This window comes from Podarcis liolepis (assembly GCF_965112155.1).
Source record: "Podarcis liolepis genome assembly, chromosome: 5".
In the NCBI taxonomy this organism is placed as follows: Eukaryota; Metazoa; Chordata; class Lepidosauria; order Squamata; family Lacertidae; genus Podarcis; species Podarcis liolepis.
The window spans coordinates 65,333,383-65,359,109 of record NC_139556.1 but is presented as its reverse complement, the minus strand read 5'-3'; the positions used below and the strand labels follow the sequence as shown (position 1 = coordinate 65,359,109).

General features: G+C 43.9%; 3 protein-coding genes across 6 annotated transcripts in view; 2 read left to right on the top strand and 1 right to left on the bottom strand.

The window, feature by feature from the left end:
* The window catches only part of PFKL (phosphofructokinase, liver type), a 42,736-nt gene extending 36,946 nt beyond the window's left edge, over positions 1-5,790 (top strand). For 3 of the 4 annotated variants that reach the window (XM_083506399.1, XM_083506402.1, XM_083506401.1), the window contains 5 exons: positions 717-778; positions 2,433-2,544; positions 2,960-3,059; positions 3,724-3,829; positions 4,713-5,790. In XM_083506399.1, coding sequence (XP_083362525.1) covers positions 717-778; positions 2,433-2,544; positions 2,960-3,059; positions 3,724-3,829; positions 4,713-4,860 — 528 coding nt within the window. In that variant the 3' untranslated portion in view covers positions 4,861-5,790. Of the gene's footprint in view, positions 1-716; positions 779-2,432; positions 2,549-2,959; positions 3,060-3,723; positions 3,830-4,712 lie in introns of all 4 variants that reach the window. The other variant, XM_083506400.1, reaches the window with a different exon arrangement.
* A 4,446-nt stretch (positions 5,791-10,236) lies between these two features.
* CFAP410 (cilia and flagella associated protein 410) lies at positions 10,237-17,635 on the bottom strand (the record flags this gene model as incomplete). The annotated part of the gene is made up of 7 exons (XM_083506605.1): positions 10,237-11,222; positions 12,340-12,436; positions 13,318-13,492; positions 13,738-13,967; positions 15,536-15,582; positions 16,596-16,614; positions 17,445-17,635. The coding sequence occupies 7 exons, from the start codon at positions 17,633-17,635 to the stop codon at positions 11,094-11,096; spliced, it is 888 nt and encodes a 295-aa protein (XP_083362731.1). The 3' UTR covers positions 10,237-11,093.
* A 124-nt stretch (positions 17,636-17,759) lies between these two features.
* TRPM2 (transient receptor potential cation channel subfamily M member 2) overlaps positions 17,760-25,727 on the top strand; it is a 42,581-nt gene continuing 34,613 nt past the window's right edge. Inside the window, exons 1-4 of the mRNA XM_083506292.1 lie at positions 17,760-18,048; positions 22,510-22,573; positions 24,700-25,007; positions 25,270-25,355. Of these exons, the coding sequence (XP_083362418.1) occupies positions 24,813-25,007; positions 25,270-25,355 (281 nt within the window). The 5' untranslated portion in view covers positions 17,760-18,048; positions 22,510-22,573; positions 24,700-24,812. The remainder of the gene's footprint in view (positions 18,049-22,509; positions 22,574-24,699; positions 25,008-25,269; positions 25,356-25,727) is intronic.

Below are 25,727 nucleotides of genomic sequence, written 5' to 3'. Positions count from 1 at the left end.
AAGTAGCTCTGTTACATCAGACAAGCATTTTGCTTGCTTGAGGCAACAATCTCTCCTCTCCTTAGACATGCCTTATACAAGCATTTATGCTAGCAAACTCCTGATCATAGAGCAAAAGCAATATATCATCTGATGGTGACCACTTCTCCATTTCTGATTTTTTTTCCATTCTTGTTCTGGGGGAGCCTTTTGCCTTTGCCATCTTTACTGGCAATGAATACACCCAAGCTATAAAATGGTTTACTTGAAGACAGCCTTCTGCAACATAGTGTCTTCCAGATGTTTCTGACTACAACTCCCATCATCCCTGGTCATTGGCCAGGCTGACTAGGGCTGATGGGAGTTGGTGTCCACCAACAACTGCGGGGCACCAGATTGGGGAAGGCTGACTTACATCAATGGAACAAATGCAGCAACTGTTGTTCATATAAATGTGTTGCTATCATGAACAACAGTGACCAAGATTATTTAAGCTGCTAAAACATTCTGTTTCCCTCCTGGTTAACCTTTTCTTTTCACTTGTTTGTTGCACTTAATGACAGTTGATTCTAACACGGTCAGGCTTGAGCAAAGCATTTATAGTCTTGTCTTATCTAATCTCATTCTCTCTGTAGCTCAGAAGTGACATTTCCTTCTTCCTTTTTCTGAAGAGCTGTTTTCTCTTGAATCAGCAAAATTTGTTCCAATGAAAACGATTGGTCTTTGTGTCTTTCCAGGCAAATGTTGAACATTTAACTGACAAAATGAAAACAGACATTCAGAGAGGCCTAGTACTGCGGTGAGTTGCGGAAAAGGCTCTGAAACGGCCGTGCTTCAGTTCTTGAAGAAGATGGAAATCTTCAGTGTCATCTGGGATTGAAATAACTTTTATCTCTGTAGCTTTTTTGAATACACAGTTTTATATTGAGTGTGCCAATGCTATGGCAGCAGCTCTTTTAAAAAGGCTGAGACGGTAGCTGAAAAAGCCATAAAGAGATTTGGGGCTTAAAATGGGTTCATCAGACTGTCTTTTTCAGACTATCTCCCTCAAGAAAGGAGGGAGCAAGTGATGTGTTCAGCAGAGGGAGTGTACTATGCTGAACAATATATGTGATAGGAACATCTGTGGCCCTCCAAATGATTCTGGACTCCCATCTCCCAGCAGTCCCAGCCAACATGGTCAATGCTCAGGGATGATGGGAGCTTGGTTCACTGCCTCTGAACTATGGGAAGCATCAGCTAATAGTGCAGGATGCCATCATCTGCTCCTGGATCACAGGGTTGGCACTGTTCTCTGTGACTCTGCTGACCCAATCCCTGGAGTATTGCCAAGACTTGGATCTCTGTAGCATGCGTGAATAGTGACTCAGCACAAATGAAGGAATTGCAGCCTAGAAACCTCTGAAACACTGAAAAGAGATGGATGGTTTTAGAAATGTGATGAGATTAGGCTTGGCTCCCTGCCGGGATGGAGATCTGATGGATTCTACCGCAGTCCTGCGGAAAAAGGGCAGAGGAGATTCCTCAAGTGCAAGGCTAGTACAGGGGAGAGAATGGTTTTGCCAGTGCTCAGTAGCTGGCTACACTGTCACTGGTTTAGTTTTGCTTCCTTTGTCTAAATTTTGTTGGCATTTGCCTGAAACCCAGTTCTCTGTGTAGTCCTGGCAGAGCAAAACGTTAAGAATATTCAATCCCGCACACTTCTTGGATCATAAAGGACTCTTCTCCAAAGCTCTTATCCCTGGCATTGTTAACTTGTGCAAACAAACTTACTTCATTTTGATTTTTCTTTCCAAAAACTGTCTTTCCCTTGTTTTGGAATTAAGATAAAGTCTGTGTGCAGAATTCAGAGCCTCAGAAAATATTTTTAAAAGCTAAAACATATATCCTGAAAAACCCAATAAAAATGCAGCATACAATCAGGAACCAGTCACTGAAACAAGATCAAGAATGAGTTAAGAATGATTGGCCCTGGTGTGTTTCATTGGATTTCTACCAAGAAAGCCCCACCCTTTATTCTTGTTGTGGATTAGGGGATGAAACCTGAAGCAGGGCCCTCCTTATGAAATCAGAGGGCAGAAGGTCTTGTATGGAAAAAGCCAGTGTATAAAAAACACAAGACTCCGCCACCGAGGGCTTCAGCATTTTAAATCAGTTGGGCCCGGGATGCTTTCTATGCTGTATTTTCTGTGAGAGATACAGTCATACTCACTTAGTGCATCAAAGGGGAGGAGGGGCTGTAGCGCAGCAGGTAAAGCACATACATTTCATGCAAAAGTCCCCAGGTTCGATTCCCACCAGGGCTGGGAAAATGCTCCTTCCTGAAACCCTGAAGCTCCACCGCTTGTCAAGTGCCAATAGCACTGAGCTAGATGAACTAAGAGTTTTGACTTGGTATTATTAGGGAGCTGCCTGTGTTTTAAAGTGCCTTCTCCCTTTTGCTGTCTTCTTAGCAACGAGAAGTGCCATGAGCACTATACCACTGAGTTCCTCTACAACTTATACTCCTCCGAAGGGAAAGGAATATTTGACTGCAGGATCAACGTCCTAGGCCACCTCCAGCAGGCAAGTATTGCTACATATTGGGTAGCCACAAGGCAGTGTCAGGCTAAGTCACTTCTAATGGATTAGAAGATTACTGGTGGAGAAAAGGCAGGCAGGCAGATATTAACTGGGAAAAACAGCAGAGCTTTTGTTTGAGAGTTTGTAACCGGAATACTTTTTGTCTTGCATGAAAACACTCATCAGCTACTTCTTCCATTCAGGGCAGTGGGGTACATGCCAAAGTCCTGTTTTCCAGCTTTCAGCTGACCAGGGTTTTTTGTTTAGTTTTCATTGAACTGTCTTCATTTTGCAGAAGAGGCATGCAAAATGGCTGCTCAGTGGGGTGGCCCCAGCAGAACAGCTCGGCCTCCCTTGCAGCAGGAGTGGCATGACCACCCTTTGGGCACTGCCTTCATTTCCCTGTCTCTGTCTCTAGGGAGGTGCCCCAACCCCCTTTGACCGCAACTACGGCACCAAGCTGGGTGTGAAAGCTGTACTGTGGATGTCGGAGAAGTTGAAGGAAGTTTACCGCAAGGGTATGTTCAGAGAGGATCACCTTGGGAACGGAAATATTCACCCCGGTGTTTCATAATAGGGAAGATCCTCAGGAGAACTTTGGCAGAATGAGGTGAACTTCTTATGCACCATGCCTCCATCTGCCTGTCAACCACTTTTATGGTTGCTAATCAACCGAGGAGAGGGATTAAGGGAGTCGGGTGAAGCACCACTGCTCCTTCAGTAAGGGACAAATGCCAAGAGGCTGCTGTGCACATGTGCCTTCCCCCTTACCATGAGAGATGGTCCATTCCCTGCCAGGGCCTAGCCAGGACTGTGCAGGGTGGCACCCCAGGGAACCATTGTAATTTGAGGCACCTTGCCTGTACCTAGGAGGAGGATGCCATCCTAAATTGAGGCCTCCTTGGTTTGTTGTGCTTGTGCTTTGAAGCCACTGAGTGCTCTGTGGGGACTGCTCACGAGACCAGTATTTCAGTGTGTGCCCATAGTCATTGAAAACAGTATGCAACTAATTTTCTTGAGTCCTGTTGACTTGCTGGGGTTCCAGGAGCCTCTATAGCTACTGGCTCTCTGCCGGAGACAACCAGGGTAGCCACATCCAGGCCTTCTCAAGTAATGGCAAGCCGTTTGGTTGATGCCAGAATTTCTCGGCACCACACGTAAAAGTCCTCTCTGTTTCCACAGGCCGGGTATTTGCCAATTCTGCCGATTCTGCCTGTGTGATAGGCCTGAAGAGGAAGGCTGTGTCATTTAGCCCTGTGACTGAGCTCAAGAAAGTCACAGATTTTGAGTAAGTAGGCACCTCTTTTGCCATCTGAGTCACGGAATGTGAGATTCTGGGAGCAGGGAGGACACTTCCTGCCAGTGCTTTTCATGGAAAGGACTGGTGGGCAGAATGGCTGTGAGGCGTTAACTACAGTTCTCTTAGCTCTGTTTTGTGCTTCCTTTCTAAGGGAAGTGGGAAGTGCCCAGATATTTTGGGAAATGGTGAGGTACTCTCTGTTTGCTGGCCAGCCTTGTGACTTGTTTGCCGGTGGGGACATTTTCATCCCTCCTGGGAGTCAAATGTTCAGAATTAAGCATACTGAACATCAAAGTGAGCTGGGCAAGTTCCTTGCCTGCCTCTCCCTTGATGAATTCTTACTTAAGATATGCTCCACAGCCACAGATGGGTGGAGGCTGCCTGTAAACAAGGATATGGGCAGGACGGTCTGTTTCCGATCTGTGTCAGTTTCACATGTGTTCAGCCATACCCCCTCCCATTTCTGCATTAATCTCTTTGAGTTTTAAAAAAACTTCAGGAGAAAATGTTTAGTGTTTAAATATGTATATTTGGATGTCTTTTCCCCACAACATTAGCGAAGGCTTTCCCCATCAAAGTACACACTTGTATTTATACCTTATTGTAAAATACGCATTTTGCTACACTTTTTGAGCCTTCTGTGTTGTGAAGTTCAGCACAGAATCTGATCTGTACATCCCTCTGGGAGGTAGAGATTGGGGTCGTTGCAATTTGCAAAGATTTGAATTCCCCCAACTATGAGAGGGGAATTGACTTCACAGGTGCACAGAGCTGCTCTGTTTATTGCTAACGACATCACGCATTCCAGGGCTGAGCCCCAGCTCAGATTGAACCCTGGTGCTGACTTCGCTTTCCCCCTCCTTTCTTGCAGGCACAGGCTTCCCAAGGAACAGTGGTGGCTGAACCTGCGCCTTATGCTGAAGATGTTGGCCCACTACCAGATCAGCCTGACTGAATATGTGTCTGGGAAGATTGAGCATGTCACCCGTCGCACGCTCAGCATCGAAAAGGGGTTCTAGCTGCAATCTTCTCTTCTGCTCACCCAGACTAGTTCTCCATTGTTTTTCCCTGCACACACCCACAACTCCCCCCCCCTTCCTCTGGCCTTCTCATGCCTTTTGAGTGCAGTGCTGGTGCCACTGTGAGCCTGTAGGAGTGTGACTGAGGCCAGCCTGGCTGACATTGTGGAATCACTCCATACCCACTGCTGTATACTCCTCACTGCCTAAGAGGGTGAGTGTTCTTCTGTCCATGGCTCCCTCTTTGGAGCCTATTCACTCCAGGCAGCACAGTCACTCCAGAAAGGGTCCATCCCTGTTTCCCAGGCTACTCTTTTATTCAGACACTATTTAAAGAATCATGTACTCAATAATCAGATGGACAATGGGGATTGGTTTTAGATTCTTTCTGGGCCTGGTGCCATGGAGATTGCAGGAGTCCAGAAGGGGGTGTCCCTTAGATGGGAGTCACAGAGAATGTGAGGTCCCCAAGGGCCTCCCCAACTTGGGGAGTGCTGTAAGACAACTGATGGGTCTGATCTGGGACCAAGACCTTCTGCCGCTATCATGTTAACATCCAGCACAAAGATATTGTCTAGCAGAAGTATGTCAGCAGGATACTGCAAAGTAGCAGTGGAGCAGCTCCTCTCTTCCCCTGCCCCACCTTCCCTCACTGGGGTGATGCATGCCAACCAGGACATGACAGCATGTCTGAATGCTGGGCTGGGGTTGCCCAGTGTGTCGTGGATTTGCATGGGAAAACCCTCTTCTCCACGCTGTCTGACTGGTTTGACTGAGCCATCTTCCTGGCTAGAGCTGCGATGGTGGCACCCGTTTTGCGTACTCTTCCCAATACACATCTGTGAACTCAGTGTCCTGTGTTGCCTGTATTTGTCTGTGCCACAGCTTTGTGACTTCTAGAAGTACATTAAAAGAAATCAATGAACCAAACCTGTGTGTGTTTTCAGTTTGATTCTCTTTCCTGTTTGGGGAAACTGTCTCTGACCTCACAGCATGGGATGGGCTAACAGGAATGATGCTGTCCTGTGCTGGAATACCAGCCTTCTGCACCCTAAGTTCTCCATTGGGGGAGAAGTTGGAACATGATGATGGAGAGACAGGAATGGTGATGGGTCTTCTGCCTCTAGTCTCCTCACGATGAAGACATAAGAACATGGGAAACTTCCTTATGCTAGATCACACAGTTTGTCCCTCAAACATTGTCTGCTCTGGCTGGCAACAGCTTTCCAGGGTCTCAGACAGATCCAGTCAGATGTCAAGAACTGAACCTGGAACCTGCTAAGCCTGTGCCCTGAGCTATGTACTCTTCCACTAAGCCATGGCCCATCCCTGATAAGAATAGCTTGTCAGGAATGTCAGCCTAGAACCTCACATGTGTGGTGCCATGGGTCAGTGTGTCTGCCTGTTAACCAGAAGGTTGGTGGTTTGAGCCCACCCAGGGATGGCTGTGGACAGGATTCCAGCATTGCATGGGGTTGGGCTGTGTTTATTTGAAATGAGAATCATACCCCTAGACCAAGACACCTGTTATTTTCTAAACCTTTTCCTTACTCCACACCACTCTTGGAATGCTTTCTTCCACCACTTCCAGAATTACAAGACATTTAGGATCAAATATCAATAGATGGGTTGTGTCTTACATTATACACAGGTAGAATCTTATACCTTTCACGGTGCCGGGCTCAGGGTGCCTGGCTGTTTTAACACCCACATCTTCAGGAAGAGCATGACAGGTTCTGGACATAAATCCCAGTGAGATTACAATGCAGCGTACTCATAGCACACCATGTTGGGACAATTAACCAGCCAACTCAGTTGCACTTTCTCTAGAACTTCTGGTGGATGTCAAAAACTACTGAGATGACTAGGCCCTGAACTATGCAAGAGGGAAATTGTTAGTCATTCCTAATTATTTAGTACAGGTTGTTTTTGTGGGGGGGGGAGGGGTCCATAGGACTCAAGGTAGTGTTCTATGCTGGGCCCACATAGGAACAAGAAGTTCATCAAAAGGAATGTACAATGATAAGCCCAGCACAGCACCCAAGGATGTACCAGAATTCTCTAAATGATGTCAGTCAAGCTGGCAGGTGGTGGATAGCCTCCTCCTCCCAAGTGGGAACAGGCTGATCCTCAGAGTCATCAGCTCACTGCTCTGGTTTGCAAAACATGATCTTGTGTCTATGTGAAGTTAACTACTGTGCAGAGAAAATGATGGGCAAGTTGCTATCTTTGCTCTCACAACCAGGGCCAAAGCATAAAAGCAATTGGTGGAACAATTGCTTCACATGGAAAAGAGTGACAACATGAAACATCTCTGCTGTCGCTTTGGAGACAACTAGATCAATTCAGGTGCACCTGCTCCTCCCTCTTTCAGCACTAGTCTACACTCATGTTAGCATCTGGTATAAACTTAATATGCACTGCTCACAGGACTGCTTTGCAGTTGCTTAAAGCATTGGGCAGGGGGGTTCCTAAGGGCAAATATGGTAGCTCCCCCTAGAGTTACCTCAGCCACACACCCTCTCCAGCCCTACTCTCTACCCTCTTTTGTGTGTTTTCACATAGCTGGATTGTGGCCTTGAACTCTTGATAGTGCCTCCTGCTTTCCTGAATGGAGGAAGATACGAGCATGTGTAAAACTCGCCTGCTGTACAAAGATAACATTCACATATGTTCTATAAACACACTTTATGCTGTAGACAGAAAGACAGAAAGAAGGTAAGCCTGGTTTTGTGTTCAAGGAGGGGAGCAAGGATCTTCTCTATGCTTCTCAGTTATTTGGCAAACACACAGAATGAGACAACACCCAAAAAATTCAGAGAAAGCTATAACGAAATAAACTTTTCCCATAACCTATATTTTCTACATTAGTAAAACATACACTGATTGGAGCCCTATTCTATTTTCCAGAACACATTAATGGCATTCACAATTGATACACCCTGCACTAAGAACTGTCCCTGCTGTCCCTTTTGAAAGTGCCTTCAGTTGCTGATACTTCAACACAAACTCAACTGGAGTCTTTGCTGTTTTCTCTCTCTTTTTATTGCAGACCTAAAACTGCATTTTTTTCTCTACAGTTATTAGTGCAAACCTCAAAAGAAGAGTCAATTAGAGATTCATGAGTAGGAGCAATTAAAATAAGAGAACAAATACATCTTTGCCAGTGTGGAGAATTACAAAATAGCATGCAAGTCCCCTTTTATGGCTCATTAGTCTGGTTGTAACCGATTTCAGATTCCTGGCACCCTAGAAGAGGCTACCCTGGGACATATCAAGGTTCATTTTACAGTCCACTTCTAAAGAAGAATGAGATATTCTTCAGGGTGACAGGAGTTCAGTATAAAACCGTTTTATGCTGATTATGGTTATACTGGAATACAGATGAGTCAGCCTGCAGGAGCAAATTTTAGTCCATGCAGTCCAAGAGAATGTCTTATCTTGCAGCCCAATCCTAGGCACGTCTACTAAGAAATCTAGTTCAGTGTTTCCCAAACGTGGGTCTCCAGATAGTTTTGGACTACAACTCCCATCATTCCTAGCTACAGCAGGACCAGTGGTCAGCAATGATGGGAATTGTAGTCTAAAAACAGTTGGAGACCCAGGTTTGGGAAACACTGATCTAGTTCCTTCAGAGTTGTATATTCCTAAGTAAGTGCCGAAGGATTACAGTCCATACATGCCAATAGTATTTGGCATATAGGAGGTTTGGAGCATGCCGTCACCAGTAGACTGATACTCAGCTGTTTGTCTGTTGTACCCAAATCAGGAGGTGCCATGCAAGGTCTGGACCAGCGCCTTGAAGCAGTGATGAAGACCAAGAAGCCATATCCTTACAAGACAAATCTTGTGGACCCAGGGACTGGGCAATAATGCATGTTCTGGGCAGGGTTGCATTTGTGAATGCATAGATCTGAGGTGCTCCTTGATCCATCCTTGTCACTGTAAGTAAAGTAGCTATAGCGGCTCCACCATCTTTTACCAGCTTGGGCTGGTACCCCACTTATGATGTCCCTACCTACTTGCCTTTTTTAAAAAAAGGTCCCACTTTGGAACCTTTTCTCATAGGGGAGTTGCTCTAGTCCCTTGGTCATTTTGGTTGCCCCTTTCTGCATCTTTTTCCAGCTCTATAATATTATTTCTCCAGAACTAGACACCGTATTCCAACTATGGGCGCATAATAGATTTGTTATGATTATGACACGGGCATTATGATTTTGGTAGTTGTGTTTTGGTAGTGGCTTTCTAACAGCTAATTGTATTACGTAATTATGCTAAGCATTCTTTTGAATACAGTGAAATACTTGCACTAGGGTAAACCAGTATTACTTCACAAATGGTCTCTCCTGTGATGAACCTACATCCTTTACAAGATGTTGGATTTCTACTGCAACACAGATCTCAAAAGAGAAATCGGATTCCTCAGAGAATACTCAGCTGGTAAATATTACTCAGGCTTTGTTGGTTGGCACATTTGCCTTCAGCTCAGTTTTTCCACAAGTAGCTCCTTACTAGTTGTGTCGTTATCAAACTGAGAGCCATTCAGAGGCTGGCACCCGTGGCTTAAAACCTTGTGAACACTGCCCTCTCCATGCCCTGAGAGTCATTGCTACTGCTTCTTCAAACAAGTCTTATTGCTTAGGACAGGAGAACCAAAGGGGTCAGCCCTTCACAGGTCAGTTTGACAGATGGGTGTGGACATCCACTTGTCACATGGTATCAGGTGAGTATAACTTCAACCCAGGACTGCAGAGGAAGAACAGGGAGCACTTTCTAAAGCCACAGCTTTTTGAATTTGGTGTGAAAAAGAGAAAAAGGTGTCAAAAACAAAGAGTGCCGAATTTTGCCTGCAAAGGAAGATTCAGGAACTACAGTTTGAACTTTCCCGCACCTGATGTCACATATAACATCTTGTGTAGGAAAAAGTGGCCATGACTTGTCAAAAGTAGCATTTTGGGCCCACCTCTGAGGCTGAGAACTCAGAGCTTGCTTGTACCTGTGTAACGTCCATCCACTCCAAGGGACACAGAAACGGGGGGGGGGGGGGGAGGAGGAGAGAAAACCAGCACTACAAAGTAAGCAATTCTCAATTGGTGCCATCTATCCAGAGGTGGAGTGCAGAAATATCAGATCTGTGTTTTATATGTAATCAGAGAAAACAGATCCCTTGGTTGAGACATATTTGTAACCAGAAATATTAGGAAAAAATATTATTCTTTTAGATACTGTAGTTAAGAGCTTCCTATTACAAGTAAGAACACACTACCTGTAAGTTACTTAGCAGCATCCACTGAAAGTGTGCTGGTGTGTACCAGATGCAGCTTGACAGACTAAACACAACGGAGCCGATACTATATTGAGCAGAGACAAAGTCCGTATTGTTGTTGGATTCAGACTTTAATACACTTCCTGAACCATATGCCATTAACCACACCTCCCCTGGTCCTTCCATCACAACAACTAAGTAAACTTGCTTTTTCTCTTTTTTTAGGTTACTGCGTAGATTAAGCAAGCAAGTGGCAGAAGAAAGTCAAGGCAATATCCAAAAGGTGCAAGACCGCATTCTAATCAAGTAAGAAACAAGATATTCCATTATACAAATCCAGAATTCTGACTACAGGTGACATTCTTGTTAAGTCCAAATCACTATTTAGAAAAGAAGGAAAGGTGAAGAGAAAGCCTAGAAGTTTGCCACTAAATTTGAAGTTCAATGATTTTTTTTTTAAAAAAAGTCTCAGTTTTTGTGTAAATCAGGCCTTGAGATCAAGGATCAGAAGCTCCTGACTGCAGGAGGATGGCGGTATCATAGGGATTTGTGTTCCAGTATTAAGACTATGCTAACAGATCAGCAGCTTTGGCTGACAGATTCACAACTGAAGCAAGACAAGGAGTGATTTTCTTCTTCTACTGGGGAGGCACTAAGGAGAAGGCAGGGCCACAAATGCTGACCCCTTTTTCCGTATGACAACTACTTGCTGTAATTCGGTGTACACTTGTTTGCCCCTCACTGCCAAAGGCTTTTGCAGGTTGCTGGGTAGCAGTTGCATAGATGCAGGCACACATGTTGTGATTGCAGAGGAAAGTGTGCCTTAGAGCATGGTCTGAGTGCATCATGCACAAGGAATGTATGACGTTTCTTCCTGTGTTCAGTAGCACATCCCCACACTAAGCCCAACAGCACAGGGCTGGTGATGCTAGTTCCGCTGATCCACAAAACAGCTGCCTCGGATTCGCTATCGGTCCTCATGGAGTTCCTTCTTCTGCAAGGCTTGGAGCTTGTTCCCAGTTGTTTGATGGACAACTTCTAGTCCATCTGAATCAAGCTCTTCTAGGAGCATCATGATGGCATTGAGGATGTTGTTCTGTGAACCCAGGACACACAAGACAAAGGGATCAAAAATGGATCAGGAAATTCACTACTTTGCTAAAGTCTAGTCTCTACTAGTACTTGACCTGCTTAGGGAAGTTTTTAATGTTTAATGCTGTATTGTGTTTTTAATATTTGGTTGGTTCCCCAGAGTGGCTGGGGAAACCCAGCCAGATGGGCAGGGTATAAATAATAAATTATTATTATTATTGACCATACTTTGCCCTCTCAATTTTCTTACACAAACATGGATCAGAGCAAAGGCTCATCTTGATCAACAAACTGTTCTCACAGTGGCCAGCAAGATGCCTCTGAGAAGCCCAAACACGTGGCAGAACTCCCTTGCTTATAATCTGCAGCAACTACAGTACTTGAAAGCAATGCCGTCCCATCTGCAGGACAACACACAAGACCAGGCATCTCTGAACAGGGGCACTTGGTTTACTGCTGCTTATGGCAAAATATCTCAGGATGAGGTCAATTAATGCATGAGTCAGAACAGGATACCTTTTGAGAGTCTGCCAGTTATGTTATGATATGAATCTGCCCTTCCCCTCCCAGACTGCAAGGGCAGATCAGTTACTTAGAATTAACCATGGGATGAGGAAGCAAGGCCGGCCAGCAGCTTCTTCCCTGTAGCCAAGATCTGCTTTACCAGGGGAGAGAGAGATAGCAACTCCTTCCTACTACTCAGCAGCACATGGTGAGGTGGAGCTGCCCTCCGGACACTGGCACTGCTGCGGCTTCGCTTTATGGGGTGGCAACAAGATCAGGGTTGTATGGGAGCATTGCCATCCAACCGGAGCTCCTGCAACTGCACAGTTCTGACTTCACCACCCCCATGCCCCATCCCCATCCAGGTTTTCAGCAATGGCCCCAGTGTTGTGAGGGTAGCTCTCCCTCATGCCACATGCTGCTGCACAGGGACAGCAAATATTCACACATATGCAGTTTACCCTACCTATAGGATCCTGCAGCATTTCAAAGAAGCAGGACCAAGCTATTCCTGACTTGAGCGCCACAGCAGGGCTTAGCTCAAAGCAGTGGCATAGCGCATCACGCACAAAACACAGAGAGAACTACTGAGAGTGGGGAAAGGTTCTCACACGCACCCGTTTCTTTCGGTTCCCCTCCATCTGCCTAGGGCACAAGGAGACAAACTTCTCCCTCGGAGCAACAGGCTTCATCCCAAGCTGCTCGCGGATTTTACTGGGCAGGATAAAAGGAAGAGAAAAAGGAAATAAGTAAAGCAGCCATATGGAAGCACCCACCAGCGCTATCGGAAATGGCAGAGAATAGCTGCTCCTACCGGACACAAGAGATCAAACAACAAGAGCATTTCAAGACACGAGCTCTTGGCTCACATAACACACTATGTGAATTTACACAGGAAGAGGGAGAATCTCTGTGTTGAGGCGGACATTCTCTAGCAGGGATGGGGAATCTGTGGTCCTTGATACGTTGTTGGGTTTCATCTCTCATCATCCCTGATGACTGACCATGCTAGCTGGGGCTGATGGGAAATGGAATTCAACAACATACCACTGTACTGTGGAGAGTGTATTAACTTATGGTCTGTGTGTGTGGTTTGGGGAGCTACGTGGCCAGGGAGAAAACAATGATGTCCAGGGTTGTAAAGACTGCAGAGAGAATAAATGGGTGCACTCTTCCCACCTTAGATCAAATCTATGCTGTTAGGTGCCATAAGAAAGCTGCAGAGATAGCGCAGGATAGTACACAGCTCGGAAATTATCTCTTTCAGCTTCTGCCTTCTGGAAGAAAGTATAGGGTCATAAAGACCAGGACTAGCTGCCTGAGAAACAGTTTCTACCCAAATGCAATTCTAGTTTTAAATGAAGTATAAGGAGTTTCTATAGGAGTATATTGTATTTTAAAATGGGATTTCAGAGTTTTTAGGGGTTTTTGAATGTCTTATGTAGATTTTTCAATTTCATTGTTCTATATGGGACAATGACAATAAAGATATTGTATTGTATCGTAGCGGGAGAGGCACAGGTCTCCACCCCTGTTGTATATTAATAAAGTTGCAATAAAGAAATACCACCAGCAAGAAAGAGAGCCCTTCTCACTTTGTCTCCTCCAAGGTGAAGTTCATGACTTCATTTTCATTCTCTGCTGTAGACTCCGTTACACTGGATTCAGTGGTGGAGTTTTGGCAGAAGTTGTCCACGTCCAATTTGGCCGGGGGTGACGTTATCTCTTCCCCTTCCAGCAGGGAATGGGACAGTTCTTCCTCTATCACCACTGCAAATATCAGGAAAAAAGCAGAGAGAGCATTTTTGTTAGACGAGCTCAGTGCTCTAGGGCTGGCACAGGGAGCCCTTGTGGGCTAGTTCTTTACTTGCAAGGGGTTTCCCACATGGGTAGTATTAAGAAAATGGGATCCCCAGTGGTAGGATTCTACCACCACCACATGTAGACCTAAGAGAAGTTTAAATCAGCAAATGCAAAACACCAACAGAGGCAGGGCAATTTGCCGTAATACACACTCCGATTGTCAAGCTTCTGGAGATTCGGAAGGTTGCGCAGCACCGTCATCCGATAGCGATGAGGATCAGGACCACAGCAAGGGTTCTCAGAGAGCCAGAGGATTCTCAGGCGGGGCAGCTTCTTCAGGTGGAACAGCTCAAGGAGGCTTGCAATATTGTTCCTCCTGAGATAAAGCTCCGTTAAGTTCTGGCACTGGTTCATTGGCTCCAGGCTAGAGATGTGATTTGCACTATTGGAGAAAGCAAAGGAAAGCTGGAAACCAGATGCAAGTGTTATCATCTGTATCAGGCTTGCATGACATAAGGCTCATGATCTGACTGCGATTCCCCAGGAGAAATACACATTATCTGCAGCACTGCTCTGTCTCTCTGCAGGGGGACATATGAAGCCTCATGACAGCAGTATGGCTGACACACGATGCAGCAGATCAAGTGCTGTTTCAAAGTCTACCCTCCCACCCCCCTTTCTGCTGGTTACCACTGGCTTAGGTCCTGCTGGTACAACCCACCATCTGGGCAGTCACATTAGATCGCAGCTCCTTGACAGTGGGGCTTCCCCACCAATGCCACGAGCTCCCTCAATGACAGAAGATGATGTAGCCAGGCAGAGCTGGCTGCTGCATCCAAACCCCCTCCAGCAGAATAGACAAGGGGTTTGGAGATCATGCTAATTTACAACTACAGACAGTATTGTTTATACTACTGTTTTATTTAGTTTTATTCGTTTATTAAATTTGTATACCACTCTTCATCCATAATCTCAGGGCTGTCCACAACTTTCTTACAACCAAGTCTTGCATCTCTTTATCACACTGTCTATATTTTGCATGGTTTCCTTCTAAAAACAACAACACACCTTCTCTTTCAAATATATTTTAAATATTCCCACATAGGGTCTTTCTTATGGTCAGCATCTGTAACAGTTTGCAGGGTTAATAGCAAAATTCTATTTATTAATAATAGGTCCCTCTTGTGTTCAAGGAGGCTTTCTCCCAAGTAAGTGGGAGAAAGGAATATAGGAACATGCACACTGCACAATTTTGCCTTCCGTTTTCCTTTCTGGTATTGCTCCTTTCGCTTTCACTGACATAGCCCCACCCTCACAGAAAAGGAAGCAAACAAAACTTGAGTGCCCATCACTGACAGGGAAAAGAAGGGCTGATTGTAACTGGGAAGGCTAAAGCTGTTTATTACCATCAGGTGAAGATGAAGTGCCAATGTTCAGCAGGGGCATGTGTAAATGTTCACATCCAAGAGATGATCAGAATGGATCTTAATTTACAATCTCCACGTACAAGGCACAGATTTGTTTAGAAATAAACTGTATAGGGCTTTTTACCAAGCCCCCCCTCCCGAGTTGACTAGCCTGGGAAAAAAATATTAGCCAGCTGAGGGGTTGTCAGATGAAGAACTGGGAGCTGCATTTCTATGCTGAGTGCACAGGAAGAACAGATCACTGCACACATCCTCCACCTCGCCTGTGTGGAATTCTTGGTAGCCATTGGTGACCAGGCCACCTTTGAAAGTTTGAGCATTACACTGATCCTGGTCTGACTGCACTGGCTACCAATTAGTTTCAGGGCCCAATTCAAAGTACTGGTTTTGACCAGCTCAAGGACTGCCTCTTTTCATATAAACCTATTCGGGCCCTGGGATCATCTTCCAAGGCCCTTCTTTGTGTGCCTCCTCCTAGAGAGTTTTGGAGGGTGGCAACACGAGAATGTGCCTCCTCTGCAGTGGCTCCCTGTAAGCCAACAATTACCTTTTAACAGACTGCAACACAGACTGCAACACATACCTGAACGTGATCACCTCAATGTTGGGAAGCTCACGGCAGATAGAAATCTAGAAAAAGAGAATTGCACCATTTATTTAACTTAAGGCCAAAGAACTCTGAATCAACCAATATTTTTTAAAAAAAATAAAAATCCCAGGACTACAGGGCTGGAAAGGCCACCTGTGTCAAGGCAGGGTGCTCTGCTTCCAAATTACTTACAAAAGATTAGTATCTGTTTTCTGACAACAGTAGCTTCCTAGGGTCTTAAGACTGTGATCACTCTGATCTTTTCCTGCCAGTAATCATTTTAAGTTGAAGCGCCAAGGATCAAGCCTGGAACCTTCTGAATGCAAAAGCATGTACTCTACCCATGAGCTATATCCCGTAATGGAGATCAGTACAGGCAGTGAAGGCTCTGGGTCCATTACAGCCATCATGTCAATACCGTAATTCCCAGTTGGCCGTGAAAGCTAGGCCAAGACAAAGCACAGAGAGGCGGCATCTCAAGGAAGCCAGACAGCTCTTTTGTTTCATACTTACTGACAATTCCTGCATGAAATAGTGGCTGCTGATACTTGTGCCAAGCTACTGTAAAGCCACCTCCTTATTTCTAGTATACTTCTAGTATAGAAGTATAGTTCTAGAAAGAAGCAAAAAGGATCAAGTTATTAACTTTTGCTTCCTCCTTGGAGCTGGTCTCTCTCTCTCTCTCTCAGTTTGATTTCAACAAGGAACGGCTAAGAACCACTCCTGACCCCATTCCTTCCTCTGCTGGGAAAATTCAAGTGCTATAATTGATATGAAGACCTTGCCATATCTGCTAATCATAGGAGGACTGGAGCATTTCCCTTTTCCAATAACTAAAACATGCAGGAGAAAACTGGATTCTATGCATCCTCTCACTATAATTAGCTTCTGAAGACAAGCAGAAAGCAAAAATTTTGAGATACTCTGACAGTTCAACAAGTAAGGTATACAAGGGGGAGGGGCATCCAAATTCTCTGCTTCTATCCTTTAAAACAACAACGGCAAACACCATGCCAATTCACTGCTTTTTTAGAAAGTTAGGAACAACACTTACATCTGAGATGCGGCTGCCCCTAAAAGAGAAAAACAATCTTTTTAATAGGTAAAACAGATCATGCACTTAAAATGCTGAAACAGTATTTATAGCAAACAAAGGAAAGCTACTTGTGAAAGAGACACAATTAAAGGCCTTTACAAGCATTCTGCCTCTCCTCTGCATTTAATGGAAGTGTGTCGAGTGGCACTGCAATGACAAGCTCTTCCTCAGCCCCTGTGTACACATATATCTGTGCACATGTATTTCTGCACCTCTGCAGTGCGTCTACAATTATATGTGCATGAGCACCTCTCCACACAATCCGAAACCAGTGGAGAATTTGCTATGCACATATGGGGATACTATGCAGGGATGTTGCAAACGTCCCAATGGAAGAGGCGCCAGACACTGGATGACTGAAAACAGTGCAAGCAATCAGGTATGCGTCCTCCAGATGTTGCTGTTGGACTCCAACTTCCAGGAAGTCATTTTGCTGGCCAAGCTTTCCCCAAGGCTGTATCTGCTGGGGGCAAAACACCTGTTGATTTGTGCCAGGTATGCTGCCACAAGAGACGCTGGCCAGGAGGAAACTGTAGCAACCCTATCAGGTGCAGCAGCACAACAGGGGAGAGGAGGGAGAATGGACCGGTTTTAGCATCTTTATTTTGTGTTTCGACCGCGTGGTGAGATTCCTGCATTGCAGGGGCTGGACTAGATGATCCCGGGAGTCCCTCCCAACTCTACAATTCTATGGTGCCATTATTCTAACTCCCGGATCTTCCGTTCCCCAGCCGGTCAGCCGCGGACCCCTCTTCCACCCCGGTTCCAGCTCCGCCGCCAGGTGAGCGCTGGCCTCTCTCCCCGTACCAGCAGTTCAGCTTGCGGACGCCGCTGAGGTCGGTGGCCTTTGCCCGGGACAGGACCACCTTACGGGTCAGTTTCATGGCCGCGGCGGGGTCGCCGGCCTTCCCGGGCCGGGTCGCCAAGGCCCGCTCGCCAGCTTCCGACGCGTTTCCAAGGGCGGGCCCGGGCGCAGGCGCAGACGCTTTCGCCTCCATCCCGCTCACGGCAGAGCCGGCACGCTGGGCCGGGGCGGGGCTTAAATTGCCTGCCCCGCCCCTCGCCCTCTTCACCCAGTGGCGCGAGCCTGAGCCAAACGACTTGCAGGGGCGGAGTTAGTCGCGGCTCTGGACCCCGAGGGGTGGAGTCAGATGAGTGGGCGGAGTCGCTGGGAGATCGTTAGTACCTTTTGGCGGCGTTGTGCTCTGCGCGTGCGCGTCAACTGAAATAGGAATGCAGCGGTTGACGCTGCTCGCCTGTTCCTCAAATTAATTGTTATTATCGCTCCTACGTTTTTTTTTCCAGCCAAGAACCTCAAAAGTAGCATACATGGAGCTTAGGCCCCCCTTTTTTGAAATGCTAAAGCGACCCTGTGCGGTTTGTATGTTTGACCCCGGTGTGGGTTAAGGTGGTATGTATGTATATTGAAACTATTTTTTATGAGTTTTGCTTCTATCTTGTCTTTCCTCTAAGGAACTAAAAGTAGCACGTGCTGTTTCTTCCACTCCAATTTTATCCTCACAGCGACCCTGTAAAGTAGACTAGGCTGAGAGATTGCAACCCGCCCAGGGCAAAGCTTGTCAGCCTGAGTCTATACCTCAGATAATCTGGGCAGGGACAATAATATCCAACAAATAAAGCTAAACTTCATAAGCAGTTATACTTGAGTGAGGAACATTGCACTAAAACTATTTGAAATATGCTGTTCTGACTCAGTTTGTAGATCCATGAGGCACACAAAAGTTCTAGCCATTACATGCCTATCCTGTACCCATTTACTTAGAGGTTTTGATGATTAAGCAGTACAGTTGCACCTCGGTTTTCGAAAGTAATCCGTCTAAGTTCTGAAACGTTTGAAAACTGAGGCGCAAAGGGTGGCCTGCAAATTTAATTGAGAAACACTCAGCGGAAGCTGTTCGACTTCCAAGGCGCATTCGAAAATGGAAGCATTTACTTCTGGGTTTTCGGCCTTCAAGTTCCGAAACATTTGTCAACAGAGATGTTTGAAAACCAAGGCACCTCTGTATATTAATCCTGGTAAAATAAATTTACTTTGCAATTGGCTCCATTGGTGCTACTGCAACATCCAGTCTTCAGAAAGAATATGCAAATTTAAAAAGTTTCTAAATAAATAAAAACAAACAAAACAAACTTTTGAGTTACAACGTTATGTGTCTGGGAGCTTTGTTTTGTTTTTGCTAGTTTATTATGTATTTTGTGTTTCCATGTTGTAAACTGCCTTGTGATCTTCAGGTGAAGGGTGGTATATAAATTTAAACAATAACAACGCCTTGTTTTTCACTGTATCTGTGTGTCTTAATAACATGGGCCGCTGGTGCCCATGATTACCTAGGCAACTACATCACCCACACCACTCAATAGCAATTGATAAATGGCATATATATATAAAATACAAGGTAAAAATCACAAGAATGGAACAAATGAGTTTGGGGGAAATGCAGTAGCTGAGTGAGGATGGGCAAATTTAAAACAAGATGGAGATTATTATAACTTGGTAACTAACAAGACTTAAATATTATAGATGGGATCATACTTTCCTGAAGACCATAGTTGCAGCTTGTAACTGTTCCTAGTCTTTTGTACTCTCTCCTAAAGAATTGGGATTTTGCCAGAATTAGCCATGATCTGGTAATCTCTAGATTAATTACCACAACAAATTTCACTCTTACTGGAGTTGCCACTGCTTAGAAGTTTTACTTTGGACAATTTGCAGTTGCTAAGTTTATTTATTTTTATTATTTGCTGTCATCTGTAGCCTCATCGCAAGAATTTTCTATTTGTTGTTGACTAATACAATATTACACGAGTACACTTGTACTGGCTACAATTAAACTTCTGGGCACACAAATCAAAGTTCTGATTCTTTTTTTAAAATCCCCGTAAAGTCAGAAATTGTCAGGACTTGGCATACTTGAGAAACAACTTTTGTGTTTGTGAACTTTGTCCCCTGTTGTGATCTGGTCATATGGCCCTTGGTGTCCTTTCTATGGACTTTAAGGGAGGCAACTAAACTATCCATTACCATGAAATGCCTAATTATGCTTTTTTATGGTGCTTAATTATGTAGTACCTGAATGCAGCTGAGCTTCTATTCTTGTGGTCTTCTTGTTGTTGCTTGTGTCGTTTGCACTGATTTGTAAACTTTCCTGTGTTTTATTTATTGGTGTATTTACTGTTTTATCTCACTTTTTATATTTTAACTGTTGGCAACCACCTTGAGGGCTGTTATGATATGGTGGTACTGCATGTAGGTTAACAAAAATCCATAAAAGGATACATTTCCTTGAGGAAAGATGTCTAGAGCTTGTGCAACAAATAATTGACAACTTGGCATTTATACTACAGTGTGGATGGAAAAAGATGCTTGTCTCTGACCACCCTCTTTCTCAGTCACCAGAGCACCTTTCATATTTCTTCAGCATATATCCTAGAAGCTGTTTGGTGACCTTGATGTCTGAGATTAATGTACTTTCCATCTTTTCTAAAGTAATTTTTTACATAATTGCCTGTTGGTTTTTCCTTTCACAGAGCTGTAAAAACTTGAAAAGCACTCCTATTCATGGGCACTCAGGGGCACCTTCTAAGCTCATTAGAGCTTTAGACATACTTGCCTAAATAGACTTGGATCAGGACCTCAGTGGTTATATTGTAGACAGCACGATGCCAGCCAGATGGTGGGGTGGAGGGCATCTAAGTTGGCTGAGAAAAGAAGCAGCTAAATCAAGAATAGCCAGTGTGGTGCCTGTTGTGGACCATAGCTCCCATCTGACTGAGCCAGCATGACAATGGTCGTTGATAATAGAATCCTAGAATTGAAGGGATCCTGAGGGTCATCTTGTCCAACCCCCTGCAATGCAGGAATCTCAACTAATGCATCCATGACAGATGGCCATCCAACCTCTGCTTAAAAACCTCCAAGGAAGGAGAGTCTACCACCTCCTGAGGGAGTCCATTCCACTGTCAAACAGCTCTTAATGTCAGAAAGTTCTTCCTGAAGTTTAGTTGCAATCTCCTTTTTTGTAACTTGAAGCCATTGGTTTGTGTCCTACCCTCCAAAGCAAGAGAAAACAAGCTTGCTCCATATTCCATGTGACAGTCCTTTAGATATTTGAAGATAGCCATCATATTTCCTCCCTGACTCCTCTTTACCATGCTAAACATACCCAACTCCTTCAACCATTTATCATAAAGCTTGGTTTCCAGATCCTTGATCATCTTGGTTTCCCTCCTCTGCACATGTTCCACCTTGTCAATACCTTCTTCAATTGTGGTGCCCAGAAGTAAACACAGTATTCCAGGTGGGGTCTGACCAAGGCAGAATAGAGTGGTACTATTACTTCCGTTCATCTGGACACTGCACTTCTGATGCAGCCTAAAATAGCATATGAGAATAGAATGGTGATGAGAGTTGTAGTATAAAACTTAGAAATGGAGGGGATCACATGAGCTAACCCTGTGCTAGAGCTTATGCTACATATGTATTAAACTACTGATTTATTAACTAGAATCTCCAGTTATAATACCTGCATCTGAGATAGCAAGATAGTTAAAGACCTTTGCCTGAGAGCTTGGAGAAGTAATGGTCAAAGGAAATACTTTAAGGATCACTGGCCTAAGCATCATGAGTCTCATGTGCAGCAGATGTATTAATAAGGTGATATAATAAAGAGGTGGTTTAATAGACAGTACTAGATGAGATTAAAGGTGAGTGGAATGCTTTCCCATGTTAAAAAAACATTTTAAGTAGAAAACTATCATATTGGGGACAACATTCTGGCTCAGCCTGTCACTTATTTTGCTGCTTTAGTAACTAGTACTTTGTGAGATAGGTGACTTACTATATCTCCATTAAAATACAATAATGCTTTATGCAATGCAATGTCATTTTCAATTATCATTATATCAATGATAATAGTGTGTGTGTGTGTGTGTGTGTGTGTAGGAAGGGAGTCTTATCTTTTTAGAACTTTTCCCATTTGGCTCTTATTCCCACCTTTAAATAATTTATTTGAAATGGTTTTGCATGTGTACATGGAAAGCTAAAATAAGGACTTCTGCTTTTAAATGCATTGCTCACGGATATTTTTATAAATAAACAATTCCACTAGAAATGATTTTCTTTTGGGGACAGCTATTTATCAATACGTAAAGGGAAGACCCATGAAGTGGTAAGTGAATTTTGACCCTTGCTTTTACCACAAAGGATCCAACAGATATTATGGCAGCTGGAAGCATGTACTGCAGTACATGCAGTAGTATCTATAAGGCTGGACTGTTGTGGTTGCATGTAGTCACAGTCTCTAAGATTTTCATGCAGGCCTTCTACCTTGGGCCATTCCTTGGCTTTCCCCCCAAACAATTTAGTGTATTTTATCCTGATTATATGGAATATTGTGAGCTAAATGCAGTTATTCACTCTGGGGAATTGTTAGCCTATTTTTACAAGAATGTCACCATAACACTAGCAGGAAGGAGAGTCGGCTAATTGCAGTCGAATATACTGCATCCATACTGTATGCAGATCAGACCCCAGAGGCATCTTCTTATTGGGGCATTATTTGTTTCTGATACATGTGGACTAGTAGCCACATTGGAACATGCATCAAAAAGCAAATTGACTTTTGCCCCATCATTTGTATTGCTCATTTGGGGAAGCTCCTCAACGGGACTGTTCAAAAACTAGACTGCTTTGTCTACAATTGTTCAAGACAGATGTGTGACTCTACACCACACAATCTAGCAAACTCTGGATTTGTCTTCCTGTCCCAAGCTCTTGAGGACAGTTTCTTTCTGCAGTGTGATTTGTTGGCAAGCTGCCAACCCTTGATCTGTCTCCTCCTCTTAACTGCAGTCACTTCAGAAAGGCTTCCTCTTTCTCCAGCCATAAAGTGACCAGCTTGCAGCATGAGACAGAGGTATGTCCCTCGTGTCTGGCAGGAAGTACATGAGTAGTGGGATCGGGAGGATGCTGCAGGAATGGTAGAGACAAGCTGTTTGTGTGTGTGGCTTTTTGTTGCAAATTCTAAGAACCTTTAAAATGGGGGGAGGGGGGCTGAAGTAGCAAAGGCTGGGAATTTGCACCTAAGTGATGCTTTGCACATTTAGAGATGGATAAAACAGTCTCTGCAGAAATTGCTTAGTAATTCTACTGACTGGACTGAAATACTCTGCACTGCAAGGTCAGGAGAAATCCTTGATGCATTTTAAACAGTCTGAGATCGCTTTGTGCAATGCACATGGAACTGGATGCTTATGTGCATAGAGATATTAACTGTACGTGCATGCGTGGATGAGTTGATGCTTCGTATTTTCTTCTTTCAAGCTGTACTTCATTAGCTAATGTGTATTTATTCAGAAGTATGTGGATTCAATGTTTCTTACTCCTAAATAAGTGTGCATAGGATTGCAGTTTATGCCTATAGGAAAACCTTGGCAAAGTGCTTACAGCGAGACCATTTATGAGACTATCCAGAGCTAGAAAAATGTCTTTTTGATTTTTGGAGTTAGAATGACATTTTTAGGAAGCTGCTGTGACAAAAGTGCAATCAGTAATAGAGCACATGCTGATACTTTTTATTGGGCTCTCAGCTGATGTGAACTTTGCTGGTTACACCATTCCCAATTATATCTCCACCTTCCCTTTGCTAGAAATATTTGAAGCATCATAAAAACCACCTGAGGTCATTAGTCTCTAGTGGCATAATACATGTTGTTTCAGATGTTTCCTTAAGTGAATTTTAAGGGGGGGGGGAGATAATTGAATTACTAATCTTAAGAAAACAGTTTAAGATGCAGTATTGGAGCCAGGAAATGTAGATAACTCATATAAATGAAGAGACTTACCATAGTTTTCCCATTTGTATGTTTTTGTCTAAAATTTCTCAAGTGTTTGCCAACTAAAGAGAGATCAGGGTGGTGCGTAGAGAGGCGCTGCTTACAGTAGGCATACAGCACAATTCTAAGCATGTTGGAAGTCTGACTGAATTCAGATGGGCTTGCTGCCTTGAAAGTATGCTCAGAATTGCAGCCTTAATGCGAGAACAACTGCTGTGCATTTTCTTGTGGAAAGGACATTACATCTAGTAACAGATAAAAGGATTTGCCATTATTAAAGACTTTGGGTCTCCATGTCACCTTATACCACCTTGTGTACCAGTCACTCCTTAAACATTGGTACCTAAGATGCCTGGGTAGAAGACTAATAATGTATCCAATAAAGGTGGGTTTCTCTGCTGCATAGCAGAAATTTCTTTCAGTGCAGACAACAGCAGAAAACTGGATTGGATACTGGAAAGTATGTGAGAAAGAATTATTGACCAAACAGATTTTGCCATGATTCCCATAAAACGTTAGGACAGAAATTGGAAGCCTGGGTGGCCTTCCAGATGTTGTTGGACTCTAACTCTCATCCACCCCAGCCAACATAGCCAATGGTCCGGGATGATGGGAGCTATAGTCTAGCCACTGCTGGAGGGCCACAGATTCCCTACCCCTGTGTTAGACTGTCAACTTTTCCCTTTTCTTGCGAGGAATCCTATTCGGAATAAGGGAATTTCCCTTTAAAAAAGGGGAAAGTTGACAGCTATGGTTAGGGCCTTATGATATAGTGGAAGATGCAGAAAATATTAAGATTATTCTATATTTTACTTTTACATTTGTCTTGTCTACAAATAAGCAGCATCAGTCAGGGGGATCTAGTCTAACTAGAAATAAGCACCTGGTTGACCACGTTGAGAACAGGATGCTAGACTAGATGGGCCTTTGACCTGATCCAGCAAGGCTCTTTTTGTGTTTTTAAGACTTTCTCCTGCTGTTGCTCAAATAACTGGACAACATTTATCCGTGTAGCTCAGTGATTTTTCAGCATGTTAGTACTTAAAATATATTTGCGTACCTTGAATACTAGTCATAACCTCAGTGTTGTGGTACTATCTGAACATAGGGGAATCTAGCAAATTCACCATAATACTTAAATTGAAATATGAGAAAATGATGGAAGTGCTTCAGTCAGCAGATCCATTTTGGTGTTTCCAAAATGCAGGTAGTGCACTCCTGTTGAATTCCACTATCTCTGAGGTGATGGTTTTGAGGGATCCTTTTCCAATTGTGTTTGAAGTCTGAACAGCATCAGTGAGTGACCTGAGAAATATAGCCATGGCTGGGCCAGGCAGGCGAATCAGAGCACTCCCTACGGATCTGAATAAGGTCTGCCCTGATGAAGGAGATGGCTATCCTGTGTATCCTAGGAGCTACTATGACCTTGATGTGGTCCCTAATCTCAGACGCAGTAACAGCGCCTTTAGTAAGAACAAGAAGAGGGCTCACTTTAACTCTGGTGCCAATGAAAAGGTAAGTTAAATAAAAAGAAGTAATACATTGGAGGAGTAAACTAACATGGGGTGGAAATCATGAGTGCAAGTTGAAGCGAAAAAATAACCCCATCTTAAAGGGATAGCTTGGCTACAAGTTGAACTGTGTCCCTTAAAAGACCCCATATTCCGCATTGTGCAAAAATGAATTTTATATAAATGATGCAAATTAGCACCTTTTTTGTAGCATTTTATTTTTTATCTGCTACTTTTTGGTGACTGCTCTGTTCCCAATATCACAGGAAAATCTCAGCACATGGATCCCTGAAAACATACGGAAAAAAGAATGTGTCTATTTTATTGAAGGTTCCCAAATGTCAGATTCTGGGTAAGTGCTTTGTTTTCACTTCTCACTTCATACACTTCTAACTCTGGCTTCAACCATTATTCACAATTATTTTCACTGCGCAGCGAAAGCAGTGATCCCTCTTGCTGTTCTGGCTTCTGGGATAACTGCGCAGCCTGCATTAACTCCATAAGATGCACACACATTTCCCCTTACTTTTTAGAAGGGAAAAAGTCAGTCTTATAGAGAAAAAAATACGGTACTTAACCCGAGCTACCACTGTATAGAAAAATTAAATTAAATTTACATTTAAAATAAAACCCAAAATTTTAAAATTCAAACTCAGTAAAAGGACTATGCTGTGTAAATTGTGTTCAGTTGAGCTGAATGCATGTCTATACATAACGCTTAACA